Below are 25642 nucleotides of genomic sequence, written 5' to 3'. Positions count from 1 at the left end.
TCAGAATCACTGGGGAAACTTTTTTTAACTCCATATCCTTCCCTTTCTATATTCTGGTATGTCAATTTGTCTCCTCACTATACCTGGAGAACCAAGAGGGCAGTCCACACATAACTCCCTAACGATTCCAATATATCCCCCCTTCACACACAATTACACAATCGCATCCCCTCAATGACTCAACCAATCCTCCTTGCAGCCATATTCATTTGAGAAATACAGATTTAGAGGTCTGTTTTTTTTCCCCCTTTTCTCCCCAAAGCCCCAGTAGATAGCTGTATGTCATAGTTGCACATCCTTCTAGTTGCTCTATGTGGGACGCGGTCTCAGCATGGCCGGACAAGCAGTGAGTTGGTGCGCACCCGGGATCCGAACCCGGGCCGCCAGTAGCAGGGCGTGCGCACTTAACCACTAAGCCACGGAGCCGGCCCCGTGATTTAGAGTTTTAATACAGGGAAACAGGAGAAAGGCGATGATAAATTATGCAAGTGGGTTGCTTAAGTTTCAAAAAGTACCATTCAACCTTTCAGCAACATGTGCTGGGTCCATTACCCAACTTTATACAGTTATACACCACATAATGACATTTTGGTCAACACTGGACCACACATACGATGGTGGTCCCATAAGATTAGTACCATATAGCCTAGGTGTATAGTAAGTACACTCGATGATGTTTGCACAACAATGAAATCCCCGTCATTAAGTAATGCATGACTGTATTTCACCTGAGGGGCAGGGGCTTTTCCCATCATCCTCATCATTTCTTAGGGAAATTTGATTATAGTATTTTTTTAATCAAAAATCATTATTAATAAGGCTTATTCATACAGTGTGATAATTTCATTAGCAACTGTTCAGTAGATTTGTACTCATCTCCAAGGGGAACAGCATTTCTGGCCTCATAGCAATGCATTAAAAACAAATGCTACCTAGTGTTGACACACCTCGGGCACTTGTTGAATTCTAAGTGTAGGTTTTGCTACTTAAAATTTTTCCGAGGGTTTATATTCTGTTTGGTTTTAGAAAGGAAAATATTCCCTTGTGAATTTGTGGAAACCAAACCAGAAATTCAAGTATAATATTTTATCAAATCAAAGCTTTCCTAGTAATGAAGAAAACAGTTAATGGACTTTAGCCCCAGTGATACATAGCCAATATTGTCACATTTCATTCACACCTGCCCCCCAATACTGCCACCAAATACCACCAATTTTTGTAATATAGAGATTTCATAAATTTATAAACCTTAAGAGCTTAACATCATTCTAGTGCTGAGGGAAGAGAGAAGTAAGTAGAACTTAAAACAAAGAATAATGAAAAACTCCAGTTATCATATGTATAAAAAGCTGTGTTATTTGAGGGAGCTGGTAGGTTTAAGGAGAGAAAAATACAACCTAATTATTCCACCAAGACTACATTCTGGTAAACCACCAAAAAGCAGCCATTTTGAAAACACTATTTTTTGCAATATAATGTCTATAGCATTTGGTAGAAACATTTCTTTTTTGCCAATAATATTTTAGAAAATAATTCAAATAGTAAATGTAGAGAACAAGAATATGGTCCTAATATTGATAAAATTATTTTCACACAAGCTGTGCTTTAAAAATTTTAAGATTTGTCACAAGTTTGGCAAACAACATAATGTTCCCTTTCCCTTTTCTAAAAAGATAAAATGAGTATAATTCAGTTTATTTAAAAGTATGACTCTTGCAATACCTGCATTAGAGTCACCTAAAGAACTTGGTGACACACTCTGACCCCACCCAAGGGACTCTAAGTCCCTAAGTCAGAAGTGATACCTGAGAATCTGCACGTTAACAAAAGACTCACAGTTGTTCTGACATAGGTAGTCTGAAGACCACTCTTTGATAAACAGTATTCTGTATGTTTCCTATCCTGAAAATGCAGCTAATTGCTTCTCAAGCTAATTACAGCCAATGTCAGCCCCTCAGAACCATCACTGGCAATTAGGACCTGTCCAGCTTTCTACTACATGATTTCAAGGCATATGACACAAGTGCTTCCTGAGCAAATGCAGGTGCAAACAGTGATCACAGACTGACCTGATAGAACAGCATCACTATAGGCAGACACGCAGGAGAAGTGGCAGCTTCTGCAGAGCTGTGATCAATGAATGCAGGTAAAGTGTTTCAGCAGGCCACACGGCAGAGCTCATGAGGCCTTCTGAAAGACACCAGGCAGGCCCTGACAAGACTTGCCCACGTTTGTGAGCCATTTTGGTTTCTGCTCCTGTGTGTGTGTTTGTGAGCACTAGTATGAGGACGTACACCTCTAGGTGTGAAAGATCCAGAGCACCTGCAAGAACTTTGTTCTATCTGCTTAGCATAAAATCATTAACACTTGTATCAACAGGCAAAATGGGTTCTTTTCAATATCATTAGGACCCAGCAGTAGCTCAAATGCATTATAACAGTTGGGTTCCTGTGGCAAAGCAGGTTTAATGGGACTGAGGGTTAAGTACAGCAAGGGGTATGTCATCAAGGTCCCCTCAAGCCTGAGCCTCAGGGACTCTCTAAAAGCAAATTTCAGTCCTACTCAAACAAAGCAAATAATTCAGTATGATTTTGTCTCAGATAGTATTCACTGAAATGTTCAAGGGAAAGCTAAAACGAATGCAGTGATATTGTATCTATCTTCATATTTAATTAAAAAGAGAGCTAACAGCACTTCCAAGAGAGAGGTCATTCCTTGTTCAGCATAAGATTTCTTTGTGCAAAGCTATTTTGAGAATGGGCAATAAAACAATTCGACATATAAACACTTATAAAAGCTACCATTTCAGAAAGGCTACTGATGCGTTAGCTAATAACTCTGAAGATGAGGTACAAATGACAATCCCGCATCTGCAGGCAGCCATGAGAGAATCAAGAAGATCATCCACTGTCCAAGTCCAATGAAATCCACAATGTTGCCCTTCCACAATGTTCCACTGTGCCTGGAGGCCCCAACTGCCTTCAACAGAATTGTATTATAGGAAAAGGTTTATAGAAAGAAAAGTTAAATGCAAGAACTTGAAAATAGTATCTCAAAGTTCGAGAGATTAGATAATCATTTTCTCCTGCATAGTAACTGTATGAATAGCAGAGGAAGGAAAAGAAGGATGATGTCCTACAAAAAACTAATGAAGAATACTACAAGATGTTAGCAGATTTAAAATAAGAACCTTACACAGTTGTACACATTTAAAGAGAATCACAAAAAGGTGAGCCATGCGCATATGGCTTGATTTCCAGCCCAATGAGTGCACATTTGGCTCTCCGGGCAGGATGAGACATTTCAGCACTGCCTGTGTGCACAGACTGAATCTTCAAATGCACCTTCCGCTTTTCCTCCTTAGAAAAAGATTTACAAATTGGGCACCAAGACATCCAACAGTTATCAAGTAACATTTACCACATAGAGTTGCCTGTGCCTGCCTTTAAAGCCCACCCACAAATTCATTTTCAATTAGCAGCTCCTCGAAAGGCAGTAATGAAAGCAGTTGCTAAAGAGCATTCAGATGTCACTGAAAGACTGCAAACCCAAACTGTAAATAGCACATTGTGAGTCGCCTGTCACCACCACCAACTCCCACGAGAATCTCTCAACACTCGGCTATCATAACCATCTGCTCAGCTCCCCACCAACACCACTGCAAACCGCACAGCCACCCATCCACTCCCACCTCCCACTCATTACCTGTCATGTACAGACTTGTGTGGATATGGGATTGCTGTGAGCAGAGATTAGAATGCAGAACACACAGAGGTTTATTTCATGTTCTGTAGCTAAAATCGGGCCACATGCAGATAACATTGTATCATGAGAAGAGTGAAAAATGTAAAATTAAATTAGCACAAAAATGCAGTTTTAAATAAAGAAAGGAAGTTCTGTCTACTCTCATCAACTATCAAAAGTGTAGTGGCTAAATTATGTAAAGAGAAAAACATGCTCCCTCACCCTTCAATCATTGTAGGAATTTACGGTGAAGAGAGTTGAGGATCATTTCTGTCACTTTGTCCTTCTTACTTGTCTAACAATACATGGGATTTAAATGGCCCTTAACAGAGTTCCACACACACATGCACATAACATTCTTACTTTGGGATTTAGTGAACGTCACTTTTATAGAACAATTTCTATAGGTCTCAGGATTGCTCAAGCTGAGTTACTGCCATTCTTTTAATTGCAGTTCCTTATCCAATTCAGCCGCTTTCTCTCTGTAGGCTTTATTTTATGCTGTGGTAGTCAATGTGGTATGTCCCTTTTTAGTCAATTTTTACTCAATTTTAATTAAAAACTATATATGAAAATTGGCATAAAATTTTGTTAGTTAGTGGCCACATCACTCCAAACACCTGTCTCACTGAAGTTAAGGGCTGTTTGTGCTCACTCTTACCAATGTCCAGCGCTGATGGAATATATGCCAGACAACAAGGTAAGGAGTCAGGAGACATACAATCAACAATTCCAGAACTCAAAAAAATAAACTATCACTGCTTCCAAATGCCCCAAGTTAAAAAAAAAAAAAAAAAATTTCACATAACTTGTTATTATATTTGTTCTAGATTTCCCAATACCAAACAAATACCTCCAATATAATACACAACTAATTCTGAACAGAGCAAGCCTGAACTGGGCATTCCTCAATAACCAGATATTAAAAACTGGAATCTTATCCTTATTTCAAGTCAATCAAGATTCCAAGAGCGATTAAGAGCCAATCTTTCCCCCCACAATCTTTCCTTACATGTTTTTACTCTTATTTCTGTAGTTTCGGCAAAGGGAAAAAAGTAGTGTGCAACTTAAATTCATCAGGAGTAAGAACAAAAAATTTTGTTTAATATCTCAGTTTGTAACCTTCATGACTACACAATTTCTGAAAAGCAAATGAAATCCCAATTAACACATAAAACTTGAAATTCTGAAGTATGAAGTAAAAATGATTTAACTGCAGCTCACATTTCTTGATACTAGCTCAAGGTACCTTCAGTCATTAACCATTATAGCAAACATATTTAGGAAAGAGCACATAGCAACGTTCATATGTCTTTTCATTACTAAAGTATAATCCCTAATTATATTAGTGTTTCAAATGGTCTGATTTCCAGAAACCTGTAGGCTCTAGAGTCAAGCTGGATAAATACCTGTGTGATTTCAGCCTGGATTTCCATCCAAAACTAATTAGCAGGTCTTCAGAAATGTGACTTGAACTGGATCTGTTTAATCAAACTTTTCCATCATAAATTCTCCTTTGCAAGTTAATTTCTACTAGTAACAAATGTCACAGAGAAGTCCTCAGACAATCTGAGTCAGTTCCACTAAAATAAAAGATACGCCTCTGGTAGGAAACACTCTCAAAGGGAAAGAGCATGGGCCGGAAGAGACTGCTCCATCAGGATGGGTGGAAACACAGTTGGTGGCCTAGTCACCTGGGCTCTTCTCTACCAACATAACCACTTACTCCAAGTAAGGCCAACATGCAACGCCAATACACAAAGCAGATGCAACCATCATGCACAGCTCAGCAATAGCTCTAATTTTAAAGGCTTGGCACTGGGATCAATGCCTCTTCTTTCTAGAAACCAGTATACATTTTTGGTATCCACAATTTACAATTTTGGTATCTACCAAAATTGCTATAAATCCTCCACCAAGTTTAATTCCACCATACTAGATTTTCAGAGAGAGGAGAACATTTCCATTCCTTACAATCAAAACCTACTCAGATCAACTTGTATAAAGATTTTTTAACCACATAAGGCATTCCCACATAAGCCATTCTCACCAGCAAGGTAAGAGTCTACCTGCTGGGCTCCTGAAATATTCCCAAATTCCTTTATTTTCCTCTCTAAAAAGGTATTCTATGGCTAGAAGCAATTTCAATAGGTTGCCTCTTTCTCTGGGAAATTCTGCCCTTAGCTGAATGGTTTTTTGGCACCTAAGATACAGTCAGGAGCGAGATTCTGGGATTTATTTTGATGATCCATCCTGGTATCTGTTAGAAGAGTTCATATAACATAAGAATTACCCTAGTTCACTTAAGCCTATTTCCCTCTGGTTCAGTTCATACTGGAGAGAGAAAGGACAGACTAATGGACTAAATGGAGATTTAGAAATATCCTTTCAGAGCCAAATTTGAGAGTTCTCTGAACTCTCATCAACTTTTCTTCATTGCTTTTCTATTTTTAAACCCCTTTGCTTTCTCAGTGTTTTAAACTACAAAGCACTAAATTTTTAAAGCATCCCCTATGATCTAGAAGTTAGACATATTGAAAGTAAACTAAACTCAAAGCCCTAGGAAAGGTTCAGTTTTCCCAAAATGCTTCTGAGGAAGTTATAACTTGGATAGACGGTTTGATAACATGTGACTCCATTGTGCTCTTCAGTGATTTCATTGTGATTTTTTAGTCTCCCAATTAAAGAATAAAGCTCCTTATGGAGAAGACCTGTGCAAACTCTGTTTTGATTTTCTCATTCCCAAGTCTAAGTAGGAAAGAAAAACCCCACCAAACCCTTATGAGTAGGAGCTAAAACTTTTTTATATAGTGTCTGAGTGCTTACATCATGGGCAAATAGTTCGGTGTAGGACAAATATAAGCCTGTGGGGGGTCAGAAAGACATGCAGTCTTTTGTGTAAGTTATTTACAACTGTTCATTCATTCTTTTTAAACCCTTAGGAAATTAAGGAGTGTTCAAATCTGCCACATAAAAAAGTGCAACCATTTTACAAGACAGTTGCTAGCTCAGCATCTTCTAAGTCAGTATATATTTATACTTAAAAATATAATCCAACAAATAAGTTCCATTGGGGTAGTTAAGTGCCAGTTAAAAAGCTTTTTTTTAAACAGTATGCAAAACATCACAAGAACTGAGGTTTTATAATCAGGCAAGAGAAGGAAAAAGCGATTTGGTTTTAGAACTAATACATCTCTCTTAAAAAGTATATAATTGCACTCTTACGGTAAAAAGATTAGTTGCCTTCAACAGATTCTCAGGGAAAAAAATCCTATTATTTCCTCTCCACTAAAGAGTAACATCTTCCCATAATTACAGGAAAGCTCTGCATTAAGTTGCCTGCTCAGGAAGTACCATTTCCTAATAAGATGCAAACCTAATCCACTCTCACCAAGTCAAAAATAAAGACTAAATTCTCCCTCCTACTGGCCTCTTTCATCTGTAGTTCTTCCGATTATAACTCCCTCAGTAAGAGGCACTAAACAACAATCTATTAATTTAGAAATTCTCCTCCAGGCCTGCTCTCATCTCAAGGTTCCCTCCTAGCTAAGACGGTCAGATTCAGTTACTTTATCTGGGAAGAGGCAAAGGCAAGAAAAAAAGTAATTGTGATGTGTACAGGCATCTAGCATGATAGGAAAGCAATCTCCAATATTCTTAACAAAAGTTTTTGAACATCTACTGTGGCCATTAAACACTCGTGGGTCACCTTTTACCCCTAATCACACAACAGATAGCACTTGTCTGGGCTGACACATGACTAGCCATGCCGCTCCCTCCCACTAGGAATGCATCTCACTCCTCTCCTTTCAATGTCTTCAGAGAGCCACTCAGTTACAGACTCCAAAACTAAATCACCTTCAGACCTACTAGGGTCTTCCTTTACAGACCTCAACAATATTATATATCTCTGTTATTCATAAATTTAAAGAAGCATGGAACTCAGAGGGAGGAGCCTAAGACGTCTTCTAGTCCAAACCTCTCATTTTACAGATGGGCAGCAACAGACAGTTATTTGTTCAGGGTTTCATAATAGCACATGTGATTCTAGGAATATTACAAATGAAAAGTATTAAAGCTTTATCTCAATTATCAACTTCTGCTTCCCTTCCTACTAGAAAAAATAACACTTGATCTGGTTAGTATATTTTGGCATCAGCATTGAAGATAAGAAAACACCATTTGTTTTTAAAACCCTTACATAGGCCAAAGATACGATTCACTCTTTCCTCCTCCGTGATTCATAAAAAGTGAGTCAAAATAACCGCTTTTCAAATATTTTACCTAAAACAAGGATAGCTTTGATTTCAAATACCATTAGTAACAGAAGGTTGACCATTAATTAGGACCAAAAGCCACTCAAATTCGAGACATACAAGTCCCAGCATTCTTTTATGATCATCAACTCTTTCACCAAAGGGCAAAGTAGAAAGAAGAAATCTGAGGACAGAGAATAGAAAAGTCAGATCAAGTGTGGGAGTCAGAGAGTCAAGGATGAGGAACCATTGCTTAGTATAGGCTCAGAATTAAATTAGTTTCTTGCCTGAAAGGGTAAGAAGCCTTCCTCCTACCCTGTTGGGAGGGAGGGCCTGAAGCAGAGGTGGTAGTTACATTGCAACCTTTCTCCACTGGGAGTAATTACTTTTCTCACATCTCTCACACAGAGAGGCATGAGCTGGGAGCCACAAACACCACAGGAATATCAGCCCTTCCTCCCTCACCCTACTGTCAAAAAAAAATTTTTTTTAAAGATCTCCATCCAAATGTGGTTGCTTACAAACTTTCCAGCTCTTTCTCTGCTCTCTGAACTTAGTATAGTAGTTTATTCTGTTTCTTCTTGTGCCTTAATAGGCTATTTCTATGACCAAAATCATTCCTTCTGACCACACTACTTACACAGTTTCAAAAAATACTTGTAGACCCCCTGCATCCTATGACCTGGAGTTCCCTTTCTCTTCATGCCCAATCCTTATCTCAAACAAGGGAAGCAGAACACATAGGGAAAAAAGAGCAAGCCAGAGAAATCTGGGTCTAAACCCTGGCTCTGTCCTCACCGCTAAGTGGTCTGTGACAAGTCACTTTATTTCTTTGAGTCCCAGTTTCTCCATCTATAAAGTAACCATAATATTACTTACTAGCCAGGTTGTTGTGAGAATTACAAATCTACTACACAAACTCTCTCACTGAATGCTGTAATGTGGTATGTATTACATAAATGTTAATAATTACTATTATAACTCTAATCAGGCATTTCATTTCAGGACACATATGTACCTTCAGAAAAACTGCCCTGTGTGTCAGATTTGGGGACAATTCCCTGAGATCCTTCTGAGTTCCTGTTGAAATTCATCACTCTAGATGTTTTCTCAGCAGTATATCCTTCATTACCCATCAGGTTGGACTCTGATACCAAACTGCCCCCTAGATCTTACTGAGGCTTTTGGTCCTTTCAATCTTTTAACTAAAAATCATCACCAAAAATACTTTTGATGCTTTATAAGAATGATTCCAAAACTGGCCTGACCATTATCAAATAGGAAATTTCTAAGACTACAAATTTCTGTGCCTTGCCCCCTAGAGATTCTTGTTCATTAGGTTGTAGGGAAGGGCCAGGAATTTGTATTTAATCAGGCTCAGGATATGATTCTAATGATCTGTGAGGTTTTGGAACCACTGTTTTGTATGATCCCAGATCTTCCCCCTCTGCAGAGAAACATCTGCAAACTAGAAATTACCTGTTCAGCTTCTAATTAGCAGCACCTGCTCTGTGAACCACACTCCCTTCCTCTGCTTCCTTCAAGTGATAGTCAATACCACCCAGTGGTCCCACCAAAAACAAACAAAACACACCCAGGACACAAGTAACTCAGCAGGCACTAAAGCCTCTGGATTTGTGCAGAAAAATTGCTATAAACAGCTTCGTTTCTCATTATTAATATACCTCACGCGGGGATTTCCAGAGGCAGAAAGGCTCCCCAAATGCCAAGAGCTATATTTTCTTGTGGGTCATTGAAACCTAATTAACAGACCACTAAGCCCCACTACCAGATTTTCATACAATCAGCAGATCACAAAGACAAGTCTTGAATTATGGGCTACCGAGAACAACCAAAGAACTGAAAGGCAAATTCATTTCTTCACCATTGCTCTCCACATGCCACAATATTTGAGCTTCCCAGAAAAACATAAATTTTATGCAAGGCACTGCCTGCATGCAGACCACCATTTTTAGCACCTCAGAAGCTTAAGACACACAGTGTATGTGATCAAATCTGCCTGTTCTGTTTGTCCTAATTATGAGGATCTCTCTCCTGTAAGCCAGTCTACCTTGACTATCATCAAGACTTCAGTCAGTCTGCCCTACACGCCAGTAGCACAAGCATCGAGCTTTGTTACACAGAGCGCATCTGATTAAAAGGGTACCATGCTGAAGTTTCAAAAAATAATGAAAACACTGAGCTCGGTTTGGTATTCTCTGTGAGAAGCAAGCATACAGCTCTGCAGGACAGCCCTCCAGCATCCTGCCAACGATCTCTTCTCCACCGGGTTAGAAAGAGCCACAGAGGAGCAGGCACCCGAGGAAGGGATTCTGCAGCCACAGAAGAGAACACAGGTAAGCTCTCTCACCTGTCGGAGTCCCTTCGGCATCTTCTTCCTCTTCCCAAGGTGCTGGCAAAGGTTGCGGTCATTTTCTCGGTCTGAGCTGTAGTGGTGTGGGTGGCTGAGTCTGCTCTTCTTGGAGTGAAAGGACAAACCATTGGTAAGTGCTTCTCGTTTCTTCTTGGTCAGAGGGGTCTGGCATTTCTCCACACGTTCCTGAGGCTTAAGTGCTACATCTTTCTGTAGAAAAGAAGAGAAAGAAAGGGAAGTGGTGGTTACATAGGTATCTAGGGTCACACCCAAAATATACGCTAAATGGGGTTACTAGAAGGGTGGGGGGGAAGGCAGAAAGTGGGATATAAGATTATCTAAAACTAAGAAACAGGGCTCTCAATTTTTCTGAATTCCTAATGCCACCACAAATATATCCTTTCTATTCTTGTTGGGTAGAGAACTCAACAAAACACAAAGCATCTGTCCATTAAAAGTGATTTCTCTGCTGCCTGGGATCGGGGCTTTCCATTTGATTCTGAGCTGGGTCCAGCACACAGTATTCCCTGAGGAGGCGCAATACACTCACTTTCCAAAACAGTACATCAATTATGTCTCAGAAAAGGAGTACTAAGTGCATGCACAATTCAAAAAAAAAAGCAGCACAAGGCTGAACATCCAAGGCCAGGTGGATGTGAGCCAACAACAAAACAACTGTCGATTCACATGATTAAAATGTTTCCTTAATGCATTTTATTTTTACCACAAGTTCCTCTGAGCATCCTTAATTCCCATCTTTTTTGAAAAATGTAACAATATTATCACCAAGATCAACAGCAACTTTTCATTTATTCCTGCGTGTGGTTGGGGGTGGGGAGAAGGGTAGCGGATGTTCTGGTATGGGGAGCAGCATCTGTAGAAACTACAGGCAAGCATTTCAGTCCACAGACTGAGTGAGTTCTGTGTCTGCAGGCAGCTCAGGACATACTGAGATCCAAGAAGACCTGGGTTCGAGCCCCAACACTGACAGTATTCATTACGAGACTTGGAGTAAGTCACTGCAACCCTAGCCCACATGCAAAATGGACTCAGATATGACCTGATACAATATGTGTGAACATCCTCTAAACCCTGAGAAATACTGTACACATTAAGCACTAAAATTAAAATGATCTGACACTCAATAATTTGTAAATGAGTGGATATGATCCTCTTCATGCTGAAAATGCTCCTTCAAGGAGCCTCACCTTCACCAAATTTCTCAGTTTCTGTGTAAATGCACGTGTAAAAATAAAATAAAACCAAAACGAAAATTTCCCTTGATCCATTTCTCCTTCTCAAAACCCCACTCTCTCTTTCCTCTCCTTCACTGCCAATATCCCAGCACTCCCACTTGACATATACGGTGCTCCCCGATGTCTTTCCCCAAATCAGCTACGGGCTATTAGTTTAGCGTGGACCTTGAAATCTACTTTGCCTTTGCCTCAAAAGCCCTCTTTTCCACACCCCTCCCTATTCTAGTTAAGGACTCTTAGCAGTGCTGCCCACTCAGGAAGACCTTTCTGTAATGCAAAGCACTGTTCTCAGGCCCTCACTCCTTCAACAAATATTTTTTTTGCACCTAGTATAAGCCAAATACAAATTCAGCACTGTCCTGTAAAAGCCAGGAAAACAATCGTGTGGGGAAAAAAATCCCCACCTCCTGGAACTTAGAATTTAAGGGACAATTACCAATCAAATCACACAAATACATGATTGCAAACTGAAATAACTGCTCTAAAGGAAAGGTAAAGGGTGCTAAAACTGGGGGAAATGGTCTAGCCAGAGGAGGGGGTTGTGGCTGAGGAGATGACTGCCATTTGACCTAGACTGAAACTCTGAGCAGACAGAAGAGCTTGTGCAAAGGCCCTGAGGCAGCTGGTAGCATGACCTTTTGAAAGAATGAAGACAGGTACTAAGTATCATTCATCTCAGTAACACCAAAGCTTCACATACAGAGTCAGGCAAATAATAGGTGGTCAATACATGCTTGCTAGATAAATAAATAGACAACTAGTTAAAGTATCCAAACTTATAAACCACAATAGTGACTTAATAATATCCCAAGCTGCCTCTAACACAGAGTGAATGAAGCAAGCTAGAAACAATGACAGAAGCAGGAAACCAAGGAACCTAGAAGGTACTGCTGGTACACAAGTAGGATCACAGCAATGAGCAAGAAGCCCCAGAAAAAGGAGAAGGCCTTATCCTTAGAGCCAGAAGATATCAAAGATAACAATCTTATAAGGCATATGAGTGGCTTCTGGTCTAACTCTCAGCTGCCATCACTGCAGATGAGTCCTTCTCTGCCATTGGAGATGCGGCTCTCCTGAGACAATGATGTAGTGAGAAGTATTCAGGGGACAAGCTGAGACGGAAGCAAGTGCACATGGCCATTGATTCCACAGTCTCAGAACCCTGTGCACTATGCCTAACACACAGACAATAAATGTCTGCTATATTTATTCTTTTGTCCAGTGCCACAACCACAGTCAGCTATGTCAGACATCTGCTTAGCTCACACTATTCTGTGTTTAGCCTCACATGTAAGCAAGATGGTCAGGTGTCAGGAAAAGACACTCCAGAATAATGGCCACGCCAGCAAAGGCAGCCAAGTGAGTTCTATTGTGCACTGCTTCTATATACTATGATTAAATTGTACCACTTCAAAGGGTAATATATAAACTCCCCACAGGGTAAAAAAAAAACTCCTTTCTTTGTCACACAACTCACCTACTACCCTGCATCATAGGCATGTAGAGTATCAGATTAATAAACAACTGATATTTAATAATGTATCAGCGGTGCTTTTAAAAAAATTACACCATTCTCTTTGGAGACCAAATCTTCTTTCACACTGAAGGTGCTCCAGAGTATATTGAAAATTATGTGCAATTCCATACAAATGTGAATTAATATTTATGAGAATATGGTATAATTTTTTCCAAATCCATTTTATTTTCATGTAGCATATTAATCAAGGCATTCTCACTGCACCACAGAATAGCTACACAGAGCAAATGGACCCCATGCCGTGACATTAGCTTGTAAGAGACCTGCCGAAGTCTTGGCAGCAGCAGTGCAATCATCTTAGCACCGATTAATATTGAGATTTTTCAACTCTGGAGGGTGTGTGGGGGGAAGAGGAGAAGAGAGAGAGAGGATCAAAGTGTGTGCAAAGGTGGTGGCTTAAGAGGTAAGAAGAAATGAAGAGTCTTTAAAACGTTTGTATTATGTAAGTGGTTTACATTTTCAAAGACTAGAGATTATCTTTATTCTTTCAAAGATGTACTTTTATTTATAAATTACTGTATAGACCCTTTGGTACAATTCCTGAATAAACCAGGCTGCTGTTTGTTCATTCCCTCTATGAACATTTACTGACTGCTTACTACGTATTAAGTAAAATAATCACTTAAGTTCTCATTGACTGTCTTGGGGAGAAGAGTGACAAAAACTGTCCCCTATAAGCAATGAGAATTAAAGACAAATCGGTTGATTATAAACTACTCACCTTATAACATTCTAAAAAGCTGTTCAAGCAATCATATACATATGTATCTGTGCATATATCCAGTCACTAACCCAGCACCAGCAAACTATTAGCAAGTAACTTAAGAATTTCCTTAAAGACACTTGGGCAGTCTATAAAGCACTGCTATAATATGGGGAGGAAAACTGTCTGGTTTATAAAATAATTTTTTGGAATCAATGAATGACAAATTTCAAAGGCCTGTTGATTCATTCGTCTACCACGATCTAGACTAGTGATTCCCAAAGAAAAGTAATGTCCATCAAAATTATCTGCAGTGTTTTTGAAAATAAGATGACTAGGCTCCATACGTGGCAAGGGAAGCATTTAGCAAAGAAGCATTGGGAGGGAAGAAGGGAGGAGGGAAGAAGAACAAGGAAGAGATCTGGAAAAAATGCATTACGGCATTCATTTGACAATCACAGAAGTAGCCAGAAAGCCAGCCAGCCAACAACAGAAGGCTGGCTGTGCGGTAAAAAGATTTAGACGTATCTGCTGGCAATAGAGGGGGTAAGTGCACAAGCCATGCACAATGGGGATAGGTTTTGTAAACAGTTGAAATTATGTAATTTTTAGGTCACTGGTGATGGAGGGCAGGGTCACAGCAGCACATATGCTGAGAGCTCAGAGACTGACTAACCAAAGCAATTTCCTTCAACACCCAGCTTTCTTCAAAATAGGTGATCTTGCTCTTGACTATCCCTTCTCCCAAATTACAATCTTCCACCAAAGGCTTCCTCGGCCACTCCAGAATTTCAAAATGAGATGGTTCAGTGTTGTGCAAACTAGGGAAGAGCGACAAATTGCCGATGAAAAACTGTAGACTGAAGGGCTCCATTTGCTGATTACAGATGAAGTCAGAGACAACAGAAAACAAAGGCATGATTTGCCTGCCATGCATGAAATAGGTTTTAGAAAGAGTTTCTCCACCTGATATTTCCAACCAGACTAATCTGAGGGCAGCCCATCACTTACAAAGCATCTGTGGTCTGTGTGTCTGCATGTGCCCATGTGTACGTATATGTGTGAAAGTGGGGTGCAACTTAAACAGAACCTCTTTTGTTAGTTATTTGTTCTTTGGGACTTGTAAAGAAAATAATCAAGAAGCCAGGAGAAAAACAACAAGTGCTTTGCTTGTCACCATCAAAAGACATTAATGGCTGCGTACTGTCATTTTAGTTTATCAAGTCCTTTGCTGGTTTATTGTATTGCATTTGTGCTTCTTTTTGAATGGTTTTACAAACGTTGATTCCATCACTTCTCTTAAATGCAAAAGAAGTGAAGGAGGTTCGGGTGATAAGAAGAAGTGAAAAATTAGGGGGAAAAAAAACATAGCTTTTTAAAGACTTAACTCTACATGGATGTGTTCATACTCGTCTCCCACTTGAGACTTCTGAACAAATGGACTTATGAACAGACTTTAAGGGCCTCAACTTTTTAGTAAGTAGAGGAGACTCTGTAGGAATTTACAAACAAAATAACCAATGTGGCATTCAAAAAATAATCCCTAATGCTCACATATCTTAAAAACAAAAATCAAAATACCTACTATGTGCCAGACACTCTGCCATCTGTTAGAAATATCCAAGAAAGGATCCCTGAACTCAGGCTGCATAATGGGGGTTAACAAGCAAATCAATGAGTTATTAGACTAAAGTGGGTTAGGGAGGACCAACTAAGGTGCTCCCTACTTCTATCTTTCACATTACATTAAAACTGCAGCCTTATGTTGGTATAAAGATAGAAAAATAGACCAATGCAACAGAATAGAGTCCCGAAATAGGCCCACATACATATGGACAACTCTTTAGCGAAAGTGCAAAAGAAATTCTGTGAAGAAATAATAATCTTTTTAACAAATATTGATGGAGCAAACAAATATCCATATGTAAAAAAGTTAATTTTTATCAATATCTCAATCTAATTAGAAAAATTAACTCAAAATATATCATAAACGTATGGGGCCAGCCTGTTGGCACAGTGGTTAAGTTCACGTGCTCTGCTTCAGCTGCCCTGGGTTCGCAGGTTCAGATCCCAGGTGTGGACCAATGCACCACTCATCAAGCCATGCTGTGGCGGTGTCCCACATACAAAATAGAGAAAGATGGGCACAGATGTTAGCTCAGGGCCAATCTGCCTCAGCAAAAAGAGGAAGACTGGCAACGGATGTTAGCTCATGGCCAAGCTTCCTCACACATATCCACAAAAACATATATACGTATATATCATAAACCTAAATGTAAAACCTAAAACTATAAAACTTCTAGAATAAAACATAGGAGAAAACTTTTGTAACCTTGAGTTAGGCAAAGATTTCTTAGATATGACACAAATAGCACAATCCATAAGACAACAAATTGATAAGTTACACTTTAACAAAAAAGGAGAACTTCTACTCTTTAAAAGGCACTGTTAAGAAAATGAAGAGATAAGCCACAGATCAGAAGAAATATTTGCAAAGTGTAAATCTAATAAAAGTTTTGTATCTAGAATATTATTTTAAAAAATTCTCAAAACTACATAAAAAGAAAGCAAACAACCCAATTTTCTAAATGGGCAAAAGAAGTGAATGGACACTTAACTACAGAAGATATATGGGTGCAAATAAACACATGAAAAGATGTTTTAACATCAGTAGTCTTTAGGGAAATATAAATTAAAACCACAATGAGATACCACTGCAAATATATTACAATAGCTAAAATGAAAAAAGAATAACCATACTAAGCGTGAGCAAGGATGTGGAGGAACATTCACACACTACTGACAGGAATGTAAAATAGTACAATCACTTTGGAAAACAGTCTGGCTGTTTCTTTTTCTCTATTCTAAGTACACCTACCATATGATACAACCATTCTACTCCTAGGCATTTTCCCCTAAAAATAAAAGCACATGACCACATAAAGGTTTGCACATGAATGTTCATATCAGCTTTATTTGTTATAGCCTAAAACTGGAAACAACTCAAATGTACGTCAACAGATGAATAGATAAACTGTGATATAACCACTCAATGGAATATTACTCAGCAATAAAAAGGAATCATCTATTGCTTCAGGCTGCAACATGAATAAATCTCAAAATAATTATGCTGAGTAAAAGAAATCAGACACAAAAGAATATATTCTGTATGATTTCACATATATAAAATTCTAGAAAATGTAAAATAAGCGTGACAGAAAGCAGATTAATAGTTCTCCGGGAGGAACAGGAAGAAGAGATTATAGAGGGATATAAGGAAACTTTCAGGGTGATGAACATATTCATTGTCTTGATTGTGGTGATGGTTTCACGGGTGTATACATATGTCAAAATTTATCATATTTTACATTTTTAATTCGTGCAGTTTACTGGTATGCCAATTACACCTCAATAGAGCTGTTTAAAAAAATAGCAACCCTCACCATCATGCACACTGACATATCATCATTACCAATAACTAGACTACATTCAGTGTCCATCAAAAGAAACTCATCTTTCAGATTCCTAAAACAAGGGGATGACCACACTCGGGAAGCACTGGCTTTAGCCCATAATGTGGCCATCAGGTTTCCATTGGAGACAACTCAGCTATCAATATTAATGTCTCAGTAACACTGAGAAGCAGTGCCGGTTTTCATATCATTTTCAGAGATGAGGTGGAGTTCACATTGTGCCTTTTTTCTTCACTTTTAACAGCCAATTCTCAGTTATTCAGAGGCTAACCTTTTGTAAAGTTTTCTTATCTTTCTTTCAAGTACCCTCGTTACTGTTTGGCCACATCCTCACTCATGAGCACTGTAATCAAAAAGCAAAGAAAGAAAACAAATTTTTACTGTTCCTAAATGTAAAAAAATTGAGGTACCTTATTAAAATATGTTTCATACATGATGATACATATGATATAAAGGAATCCAAATCGAGAGAGGAAAAAAGATTAAAAAAAGGGGGAGAGAGAGAGAGAGACCAAGTACGGGCAAATTCAGTGTATAAAAACACCTGTCAAAGGTATGGTGCCATTGTTAGAGGTGAGGAGCACAAAAAAAGGAACACAAAACCAGCAGTTGAGAAGCACTCCTAAATTCAGTTATGGGATGAGATCACAACTATCAGCTTAAGTGAGATTTTTGCACACTCCATGAATTGAAAACATCCCAGCAGTCTCCCATTCCCATAGATAATTGAGAGTTGGCTGCTGTTAGACCTTAACACGCTCAAAGTGGATGAGTCCCTGGCAACCAGATGCTATTGCTTAAAACAGTTTAGGCTCTTAGCCCTGAAGGATTCCTAAAATTGGATTACAGTCCCTCCAGATAATCTGAGAAATATAGCATGACGAAAAGGCAACCTTAAAAAAAAAAAAAAATAACTCCTCCATAACAGCAACATTCTGAAAGCTGAGCAAAGCATGACTGAGGCAGATAATCTCATCAGCAAGGGCTTAAGGGCAATAACATTCACAAAGGGCAAGTCCAAAAAGGGGAAGAAACCACACAACAGAGGAAGGCATAACGGAAGCCAGAAGAGAAAGTAAGCCCCACGCAATTCTCAGGCCTTTCAGAGGGCAGGAGCCTGGTTTGCTACCTCAAGAGAGGCAAGCAGAGCATGCAAATTTCTATTGCTTTTTCATCCACTCAAATCTAATCCACCAAGGTCATACACACATTTGAGAGGATGTGTAATTCTAATGATATCCCTTTTAATTAGCCATTATTCATTTTTTGACTAGGCATTTGAAGCAAAAGATAGGAAAAGAGTTAATTAATGTACTTATTATATTGTAGAAAAATAATTAGTAATAGGGTCTTCCCCGTAATCCTTCCTCGGGTTTCGCTTCAGAGGGGTGGTGGCTATAACTTCTTCGTCATCCCTTAATTCCTAGCAGAAAACACAGTATGAGGCACACAGTAAGCTGTTTTTGAACAAATGAATTAGAGAAATAAGGACGCCATGAATATTTCTCTCACACTAGAGGTTGTTCCACCACGCTATGAATCGAACTACTCCATCTCTCTTTCTTTCTCAAATTTCCACCCAAGAACTTTCAAACGTATTATCTAATTATATCCCCTTACCACATTACTATTCCCCTATATACTAAAAAGGGGGTGAACAGATGCCTCGAGAGAGAACATAAATCACTTTATTAAGTCCAAGACAAGATAAAACAGTAAAGGAGACTGAGTGGGAAAATGTCAGGTCTTGCCCTTGTCTTTGTGGCTTGTTATCAAGGCCAAATTAGCATTTACCAGGTCTCAATACCTCCCTATTCACATAAAAATCAAGAGTGGTTGATACTGTCATCTAAATGTTCCAGACAAGCATCCTGATTGGCCAGTGAAAACCTCTTCATATCCAGATATTTGATCCAGATTAGTAATAAGGCACAGACTGCCTTTCTTCCCTTAAAATGTTCCAACTTCTTCTCCTCCCCAGGTACCCACATACTACCACATCTTCATTTTAAGTGACCGATATCTCTAGAAGTATTCAGCAATTAGCTTACTGACACTGTTGTAGTTACTGTAAGTGGTATGTGCTGAAGGGTTACCTTCCTGTCCTGGAGGAGTCCTGGAAGAGAGGTAGGTACTCCAGCTTTCACTTGGGAATGGCGACCTTTTCTGGGCTTGCATTACCGTTACCAGGGGAAAACCAGAGAAGATGATGTATGCACCAGGAATCCAACCTATAATATGGATATCTGGCCCCAAGTGAATCTTTAATTTACTTAAGGAAAGATGCAGTGCATCCATTGATTTCACTTTTCTAACAGAGTGAAATGAAACTAACCACAGGAGAAACAGAAAGTAAAATAAAGATTGGAATTCTGCGGAAGAGTCCTCCATTCCTCTCTGTCATGTATACCAGTTCTAATCCTCACTCTTTCCCTTAATCTTTCCCAGAAGAGGGAAAAATAACTTCCTGATGTGATTTCAGAATCTCACCAAGAGGGGCAAAAGGGAAGATCACTAATAGTCCTTCTAGCTCTGGCTCTCAAGAAGTCAAGCCTGCATCAATAGCCAGTAAAGAACACCTTTATATGTGACTTTAGTTAGGGCTGGCTGTGCTGTCACAGAAGAAAAGGTGGTGGCTGGGAGTGAGGAACCACTTCTTAGAGAGGCCTATTTAGGAAAACAAAATCACACACACACACAGAAATACACACACACATACAAAGAAGGCACATTCTGTCCACTCAGCAAACAGGAAGAAATTTTATGAAAGGTAATTTAATGTTTAGGACTATTCAGTGACAGGAAAAGCAACCTGTGGCAAAATTTGCATTATGTGGCTCTGAACATAAACACAGTTTTATATAGCATATCCAGAAAGTATATGGATGATCATGAGACAGTCCCTTTGCAGTTCAAGTTTTTCAAGTGGTTCAGATAGGTTTCTAGAAAACTAGGAAATAATTACTACTTAAGTAATAATTCTATAACTTTCTCCCAACTTCCCAGAAACTGCGGTCAACTTCCCACTGGACATGAGTAAGCATTCCTTCATTTACAGAGCAGTGATGCAGAGAAACAACATGCAATGCACGTGTGTACACACACCTCCTCATATTTTATGACCAATTGCTACACCCTTTCTCAAACTAACTGTAATTGGCCTTCTCAAGGGCAGACACTAATTTATTTCAATAGCTATAAATTTAGGGTCCTCCATGGGATGATCTCTTAGGGTCCTTCAACCTCTTTAATGTTATTATCCTGGGAGGCTATTTTTATTTAGCACATGCAAAATGCTCAAGAAATGTAGCTTAGAGTTCACTGATTCAGTAGAAGCTTTTCTTCCGGATCATATTTTCCAGATCTTTAAATATCCCTGTTTTCTCTTATATATAAGCACTCTTCAAGTTCTTTTGTCCCACTTGGTTTTGATTTGAGTACTAGACATGATTTACTGAAGGGTCAGACCATTTCTGAATATAAAACAAGGACTAATTTATTTTATTTCATAACCATTAATATTTGTATAGCAACTTAGAGTTGAGAGTTTTTAAGAACTTTTAAAATCATCATCTCATTTGATTTCCTAATAACCCTATACAGCAGGCACCATCATTTTCATTTTCTAAATGGGGAAACTGAGGCTTGGTAAACAAGTAGACTTCCAAAAGCCAGACAATCGGCATTTGGCAACATACCTGGAGTCCCTTGGCTCTAATCCTACTTTCATTCCCTAACATCAGGTCATTATAGCCTTATTTGCAACCATCAGGATTATAACCTTTCATTTGAAGAAAAATTTAAATTATAGTTTAGTATTGTCTCATTATAAAATCCTTCTACTCACCTCCATTTCCCCTCCGAAACATAATTATGGAAAGGCTATGCCTCATGTCAAATATCTGAACTCTTTCTGAAGGATTCAAATTGGCAATAACAATCTAGACAGAAATAAAAGCTTTGGCTTTTCTCTAAAACTGACAATCTTTATTTACCATTTTATTTGGTGTGAAAAGTGGCAGAGAATGACACCTTTCTGACCTTAGAAAAATAAGAAGCTATACAAACACTCCAGATCCTGAATTCCACATGCTATGCCTATGTGGCTCAATAAATATTAATGGATAACGACAGCAGCTATAAATACCCACAGGTGCAAAAAGTAGAGATTCCTGTTTAGCACATACTGCAAATGCTCTCTCACTAACTGAGACACATATATGGGTTTCATGGAAAGATTCCCAAGTCTTGGAGCTTGTTCACACAGCTCTAGCCTATGGCTCTGCACACTCCCTTCTTCTCTCTCCTGTCATCCAAGTCTTCTACTTCTAGTTTTATCCTTCTTTCCTCTAGCATCATATGGGTAAAAATAAAATGAACTATCCTGCAGGTTTACACAGAACACAGAAAAGTACTTAAGATGTACCCACCGACCTGAGACACAAACCAAATAAATTCCTCAAGCTATTTCTGCAGTGAGAATAAATCAGACCCTACAATCATACTTAAGGGAGGAAAAAAGACTGACCTTTCCATTGGCTACTACACTGATTTGAAGAGATGAAAGGCAGCGTCGGTTTGCAAAAGGGAATCAGACGCTAATTCTGAGGTAATTATGTCACACAAAGATGTCCAGATTTTTACCTAGTTTCTTGAACAAGCCACAGGCTTGTCTCTATACCAAAGCTTCCTATGGATAGATTTAGTGATGTTTAGGCACTTATTGGGTCTATCAGATTTGATAATGGAATCAATCTCTTCCTTTAGAAGCTCTGGGTTAATGGCAAAGTTTATTAAACTGCAGGCAGTCATTCAGAAAAGATCAATAGAGACATGATTACAGAGTAACCAGAGGATTAAACACGAGATTTATCACAAAATTAAACTGAATTAAATGTTCTCTGATAGCACTTGAAATACTGTCGATACTTTTAACTCATAATCTATGCTTTCTGTGTTTACCTAATAGGCAATAGGGATGTCTGATTTGAGAGAATGACTGCTATATAAAAACATAAGCCACAGAGATTTGTTGAAAGCATTGGGAGTTCCTTCTGAAAATGTTCCCCCGGGGCCGGCCCGGTGGCGCAAGCGGTTAAGTGCGCGCGCTCCGCTGCGGCGGCCCGGGGTTCGCTGGTTCGGATCCCGGGCGCGCACCGACGCACTGCTTGGTAAGCCGTGCTGTGGCGGCGTCCCATATAAAGTGGAGGAAGATAGGCACCGATGTTAGCCCAGGGCCGTCTTCCTCAGCAAAAAAGGAGGAGGATTGGCGGATGTTAGCTCAGGGCTGATCTCCTCACAAAAAAAAAAAAAAAAAAAAAAAAAAATGTTCCCCCATTTTTAAGCAGCAGAATTTTAATTTATAAGAGCTGTCCACAGTTAACTCAGCAGAGTTTTGACTTCCCAAGTACATACCCCATTCTGCCCAACCCTAACACATGACTATACATCCTCACAGGCATATATCTCAGAAACTGTGTCTGCAAATTACATACTGTAAACAACTTTCTTCTCTTCTCTCACACAGAAGCATGTGGTGTGACACTGGCCCTAGGTCCCATGACAGAAGGGGGCTGGAAAATGTCATCTGGATACAGGAAAAAATCAACCCTTCCTCATCCTAGGAGGATTTATTGAAGCCACCACAAGCTCAGCAAATTACATTCATAAAGGTGAAATCTCCATCACAGCCTATGAAATGTAACCACTAGCTAAACAAATTGGCAACAGCATATACACTTGTAATCAGTAAAGGAGTCGATATACATGACGGCTGTTAAAACTGACATCAATACCACAGTGAGAGAGAACAGCTCTGCAGGACCTGAAATGATAAAGGCCAGGCCTGCTGTGTAAGGTTGGGAGGATGTGTGCATGAGCAGATGGGTTGGTAGGGAAATCAGTTATGGGGGCGAAAATTGAGCCTACAGTTTAAACTATACCTTGGATGGCATTATGTTTGAGGGAGACTTTCTGTTTTCCCTTGTCCAGTTGCTATCATATTGCTAGTACAATTCATCCCACAAATGGCATCGGCCCTGTCCTGTCCTGATGAGTAGCAGGCTCTGGTGATTTCAACAGTAATCCAATATGGCAGCTGTTTGGTAAGACAGGGAAGAGCTGGGTTGGAAACAAGATGCTGAGGCTGATACCACTCTGCAATTCTATCATTCCCTCGTCAGCATACTGATTTACACCAGAGCAACTACTTTTCTTCTTAGCAGTTACCCAACCTTACAACACCGTTCAGTGCTATGGGTAGTCCCAAATATTTCTCAATTTCTCAAGGAACAAGACTGTCATCCCGCCTGCTGAATACAGGGGTTCTGCACCCCACCCTAAAAGCTGGGACTGCTCTGAAGTACACAAAGCCAAAGCTTCTTATATTCAGACTCCTTTATTGATAGAGATCCTATCAGGTTTTCTTAGATTATTTTCCAGAATAGAAACTTCATTCCAAGAAAACTACAGCACTTCACCGTCCATACCCTCCAGTCATTTCCCATTTCCTCCTTTGTGTCTTTGCTCAATCTAATCCTGACACAAGCAGGTGTTCTGGTGGCAGGTAGATCTGGGTTAGAGGACTGGCATTGTGGCTTTGTGACCTTGAGCAAATCTCTCAGTCTTGTTAAGCCTCCATTTCTACTCCTGGAATACAGGGATGGAGTTATGAGGTTTAATGAAATCCGTGGAGAGTACCTGGGATATTCCCTAGCATAAAGTAGACAATAAATAAATAAGTGAGGAATTCCTCTTCCTAACTAATACAATCATGTTCTTGGTCATTACAAAGGGAAACTGTTAGTCATTATACAAGGTTATATTCGGCACTAGTGGATTAATGGTATGATCTGTTCTCCATATATCCTCAAGATTGTGTTTACTGAGTATCTTTCAGTGTACCAAGCAATGCACTGTACACTGTATTTATAACACCTCTTTTTAATTACCGCAACACCCTGTGAAGCCTCAGTTTTCTCATTTCTACAAAATGGGGACTAATTATGGCACCTAACTTACAAAGTGGCTATTAGGATTACATAAGCTAACACAATTTCTGGAATATACTACAGTTAGTTATTTTATTACTACGAATTAACTTGACGGAGGTCACATAGCTCAGGACTCAGTGCAGATCTACATGGCTCTAGAGGCCGTGCTGTCATAACAAATGAGTGGAACTGAAGCCTCGGATGTGGTCTGAGCACTGGCCGGGACTTACACTGTGGCTTGGGACTCAATCTTTCCATATTTCTCTATTCCTCTTACATATTTTTTTAAATAAGCACATCACTTGGTCCATTTAACCTGTAAAATAACGCAAAGAAAGTACAATTTGTTCTTTGGAATAATAACACCATACAAAATTACATCTTTTTTTTTCCCAAATCTGCCTTCTGTACTTGATGAGAAGCACAAACAAGAGAAAGCTGCCTATAAAAGAAAGAAAGAAAAGAAATGCATTTCCCATCAACACATGGAATGGAAAGATGGAAACTTCAGGAAAACCTGGCATGGGAAGCGAGCAACTCTTTGTATTTATGATACACCCAAAATTAAAAAGACCACCATGTAAACCATTCCTAGAGACAGGCAGAAAGAAGGCCTGAAAAAGCATTTGCCACTGATTCCATCATAAATCTCTTTCAACTGCCTTACCCCTGCTGGTTTTCCAAATGAGACATCTGTCCATTTCCAAAAAGAAAATAAATGCATACAAAATAGCGACTAGATGAAGTTCAACACAAAAAGATTACCTACAAGGCTTCCTGCCGGAGGCTAACCTTGAAAGAAATGGGTTTCTTGGACTCCATTAGGGAATCCCTCAATGTATCAGCCAAAACCTTCCTGCACAAAGCTTAATGGAACAGGAGAGATGGAAAAAAAGAAGGGGAAAAAAAGCTCTCCTTCCCAGCTGAGCACTGACACATACAGTACCGTTTGGGAGGCAACTTTATGTGCTCTTAGTAGTAGATTAATGAATGTAATTACCTAGCATTGTGGCTGTGAATGCTGCAAAAACTATAATTTATAGAGTGCTGTAAAGTTCTAATGTGTTTTTATGTCCATAAGCTGCTTAACCATAATCTAATGCATTTGTACAAGAACAGCCTAAGTGGTTCTCAGCTGAACAGTGAACAAAACCGTCTGAACCTCAGCAATTCTACTCGTACGTCTTTATAACCCAACCCCGTGTGGTAAGCATCTGAGGGAAACAGCTGCTGAATTATACAAATAATTCTAGAGACAGTGACAAGGCTCTCAGCCTCTCTCACCATGAGAAGAGTTTCTGGCTGAC

The 25642-nt window shown here is 39.3% G+C and overlaps 1 protein-coding gene across 6 annotated transcripts in view; it reads right to left on the bottom strand.

Moving 5' to 3' along the window:
- AUTS2 (activator of transcription and developmental regulator AUTS2) overlaps window positions 1-25642 on the bottom strand; it is a 1110481-nt gene that overhangs the window by 825705 nt on the left and 259134 nt on the right. For all 6 annotated transcript variants that reach the window (XM_058569470.1, XM_058569469.1, XM_058569471.1 and 3 more), the window contains exon 2: window positions 10372-10584. In XM_058569470.1, the coding sequence (XP_058425453.1) occupies window positions 10372-10584 (213 nt within the window). The remainder of the gene's footprint in view (window positions 1-10371; window positions 10585-25642) is intronic.

This window comes from Diceros bicornis, chromosome 26, assembly GCF_020826845.1.
Source record: "Diceros bicornis minor isolate mBicDic1 chromosome 26, mDicBic1.mat.cur, whole genome shotgun sequence".
In the NCBI taxonomy this organism is placed as follows: domain Eukaryota; kingdom Metazoa; phylum Chordata; class Mammalia; order Perissodactyla; family Rhinocerotidae; genus Diceros; species Diceros bicornis.
The sequence above is the reverse complement of the archived record's forward strand: the minus strand, read 5'-3'. Positions and strand labels throughout refer to the sequence as shown.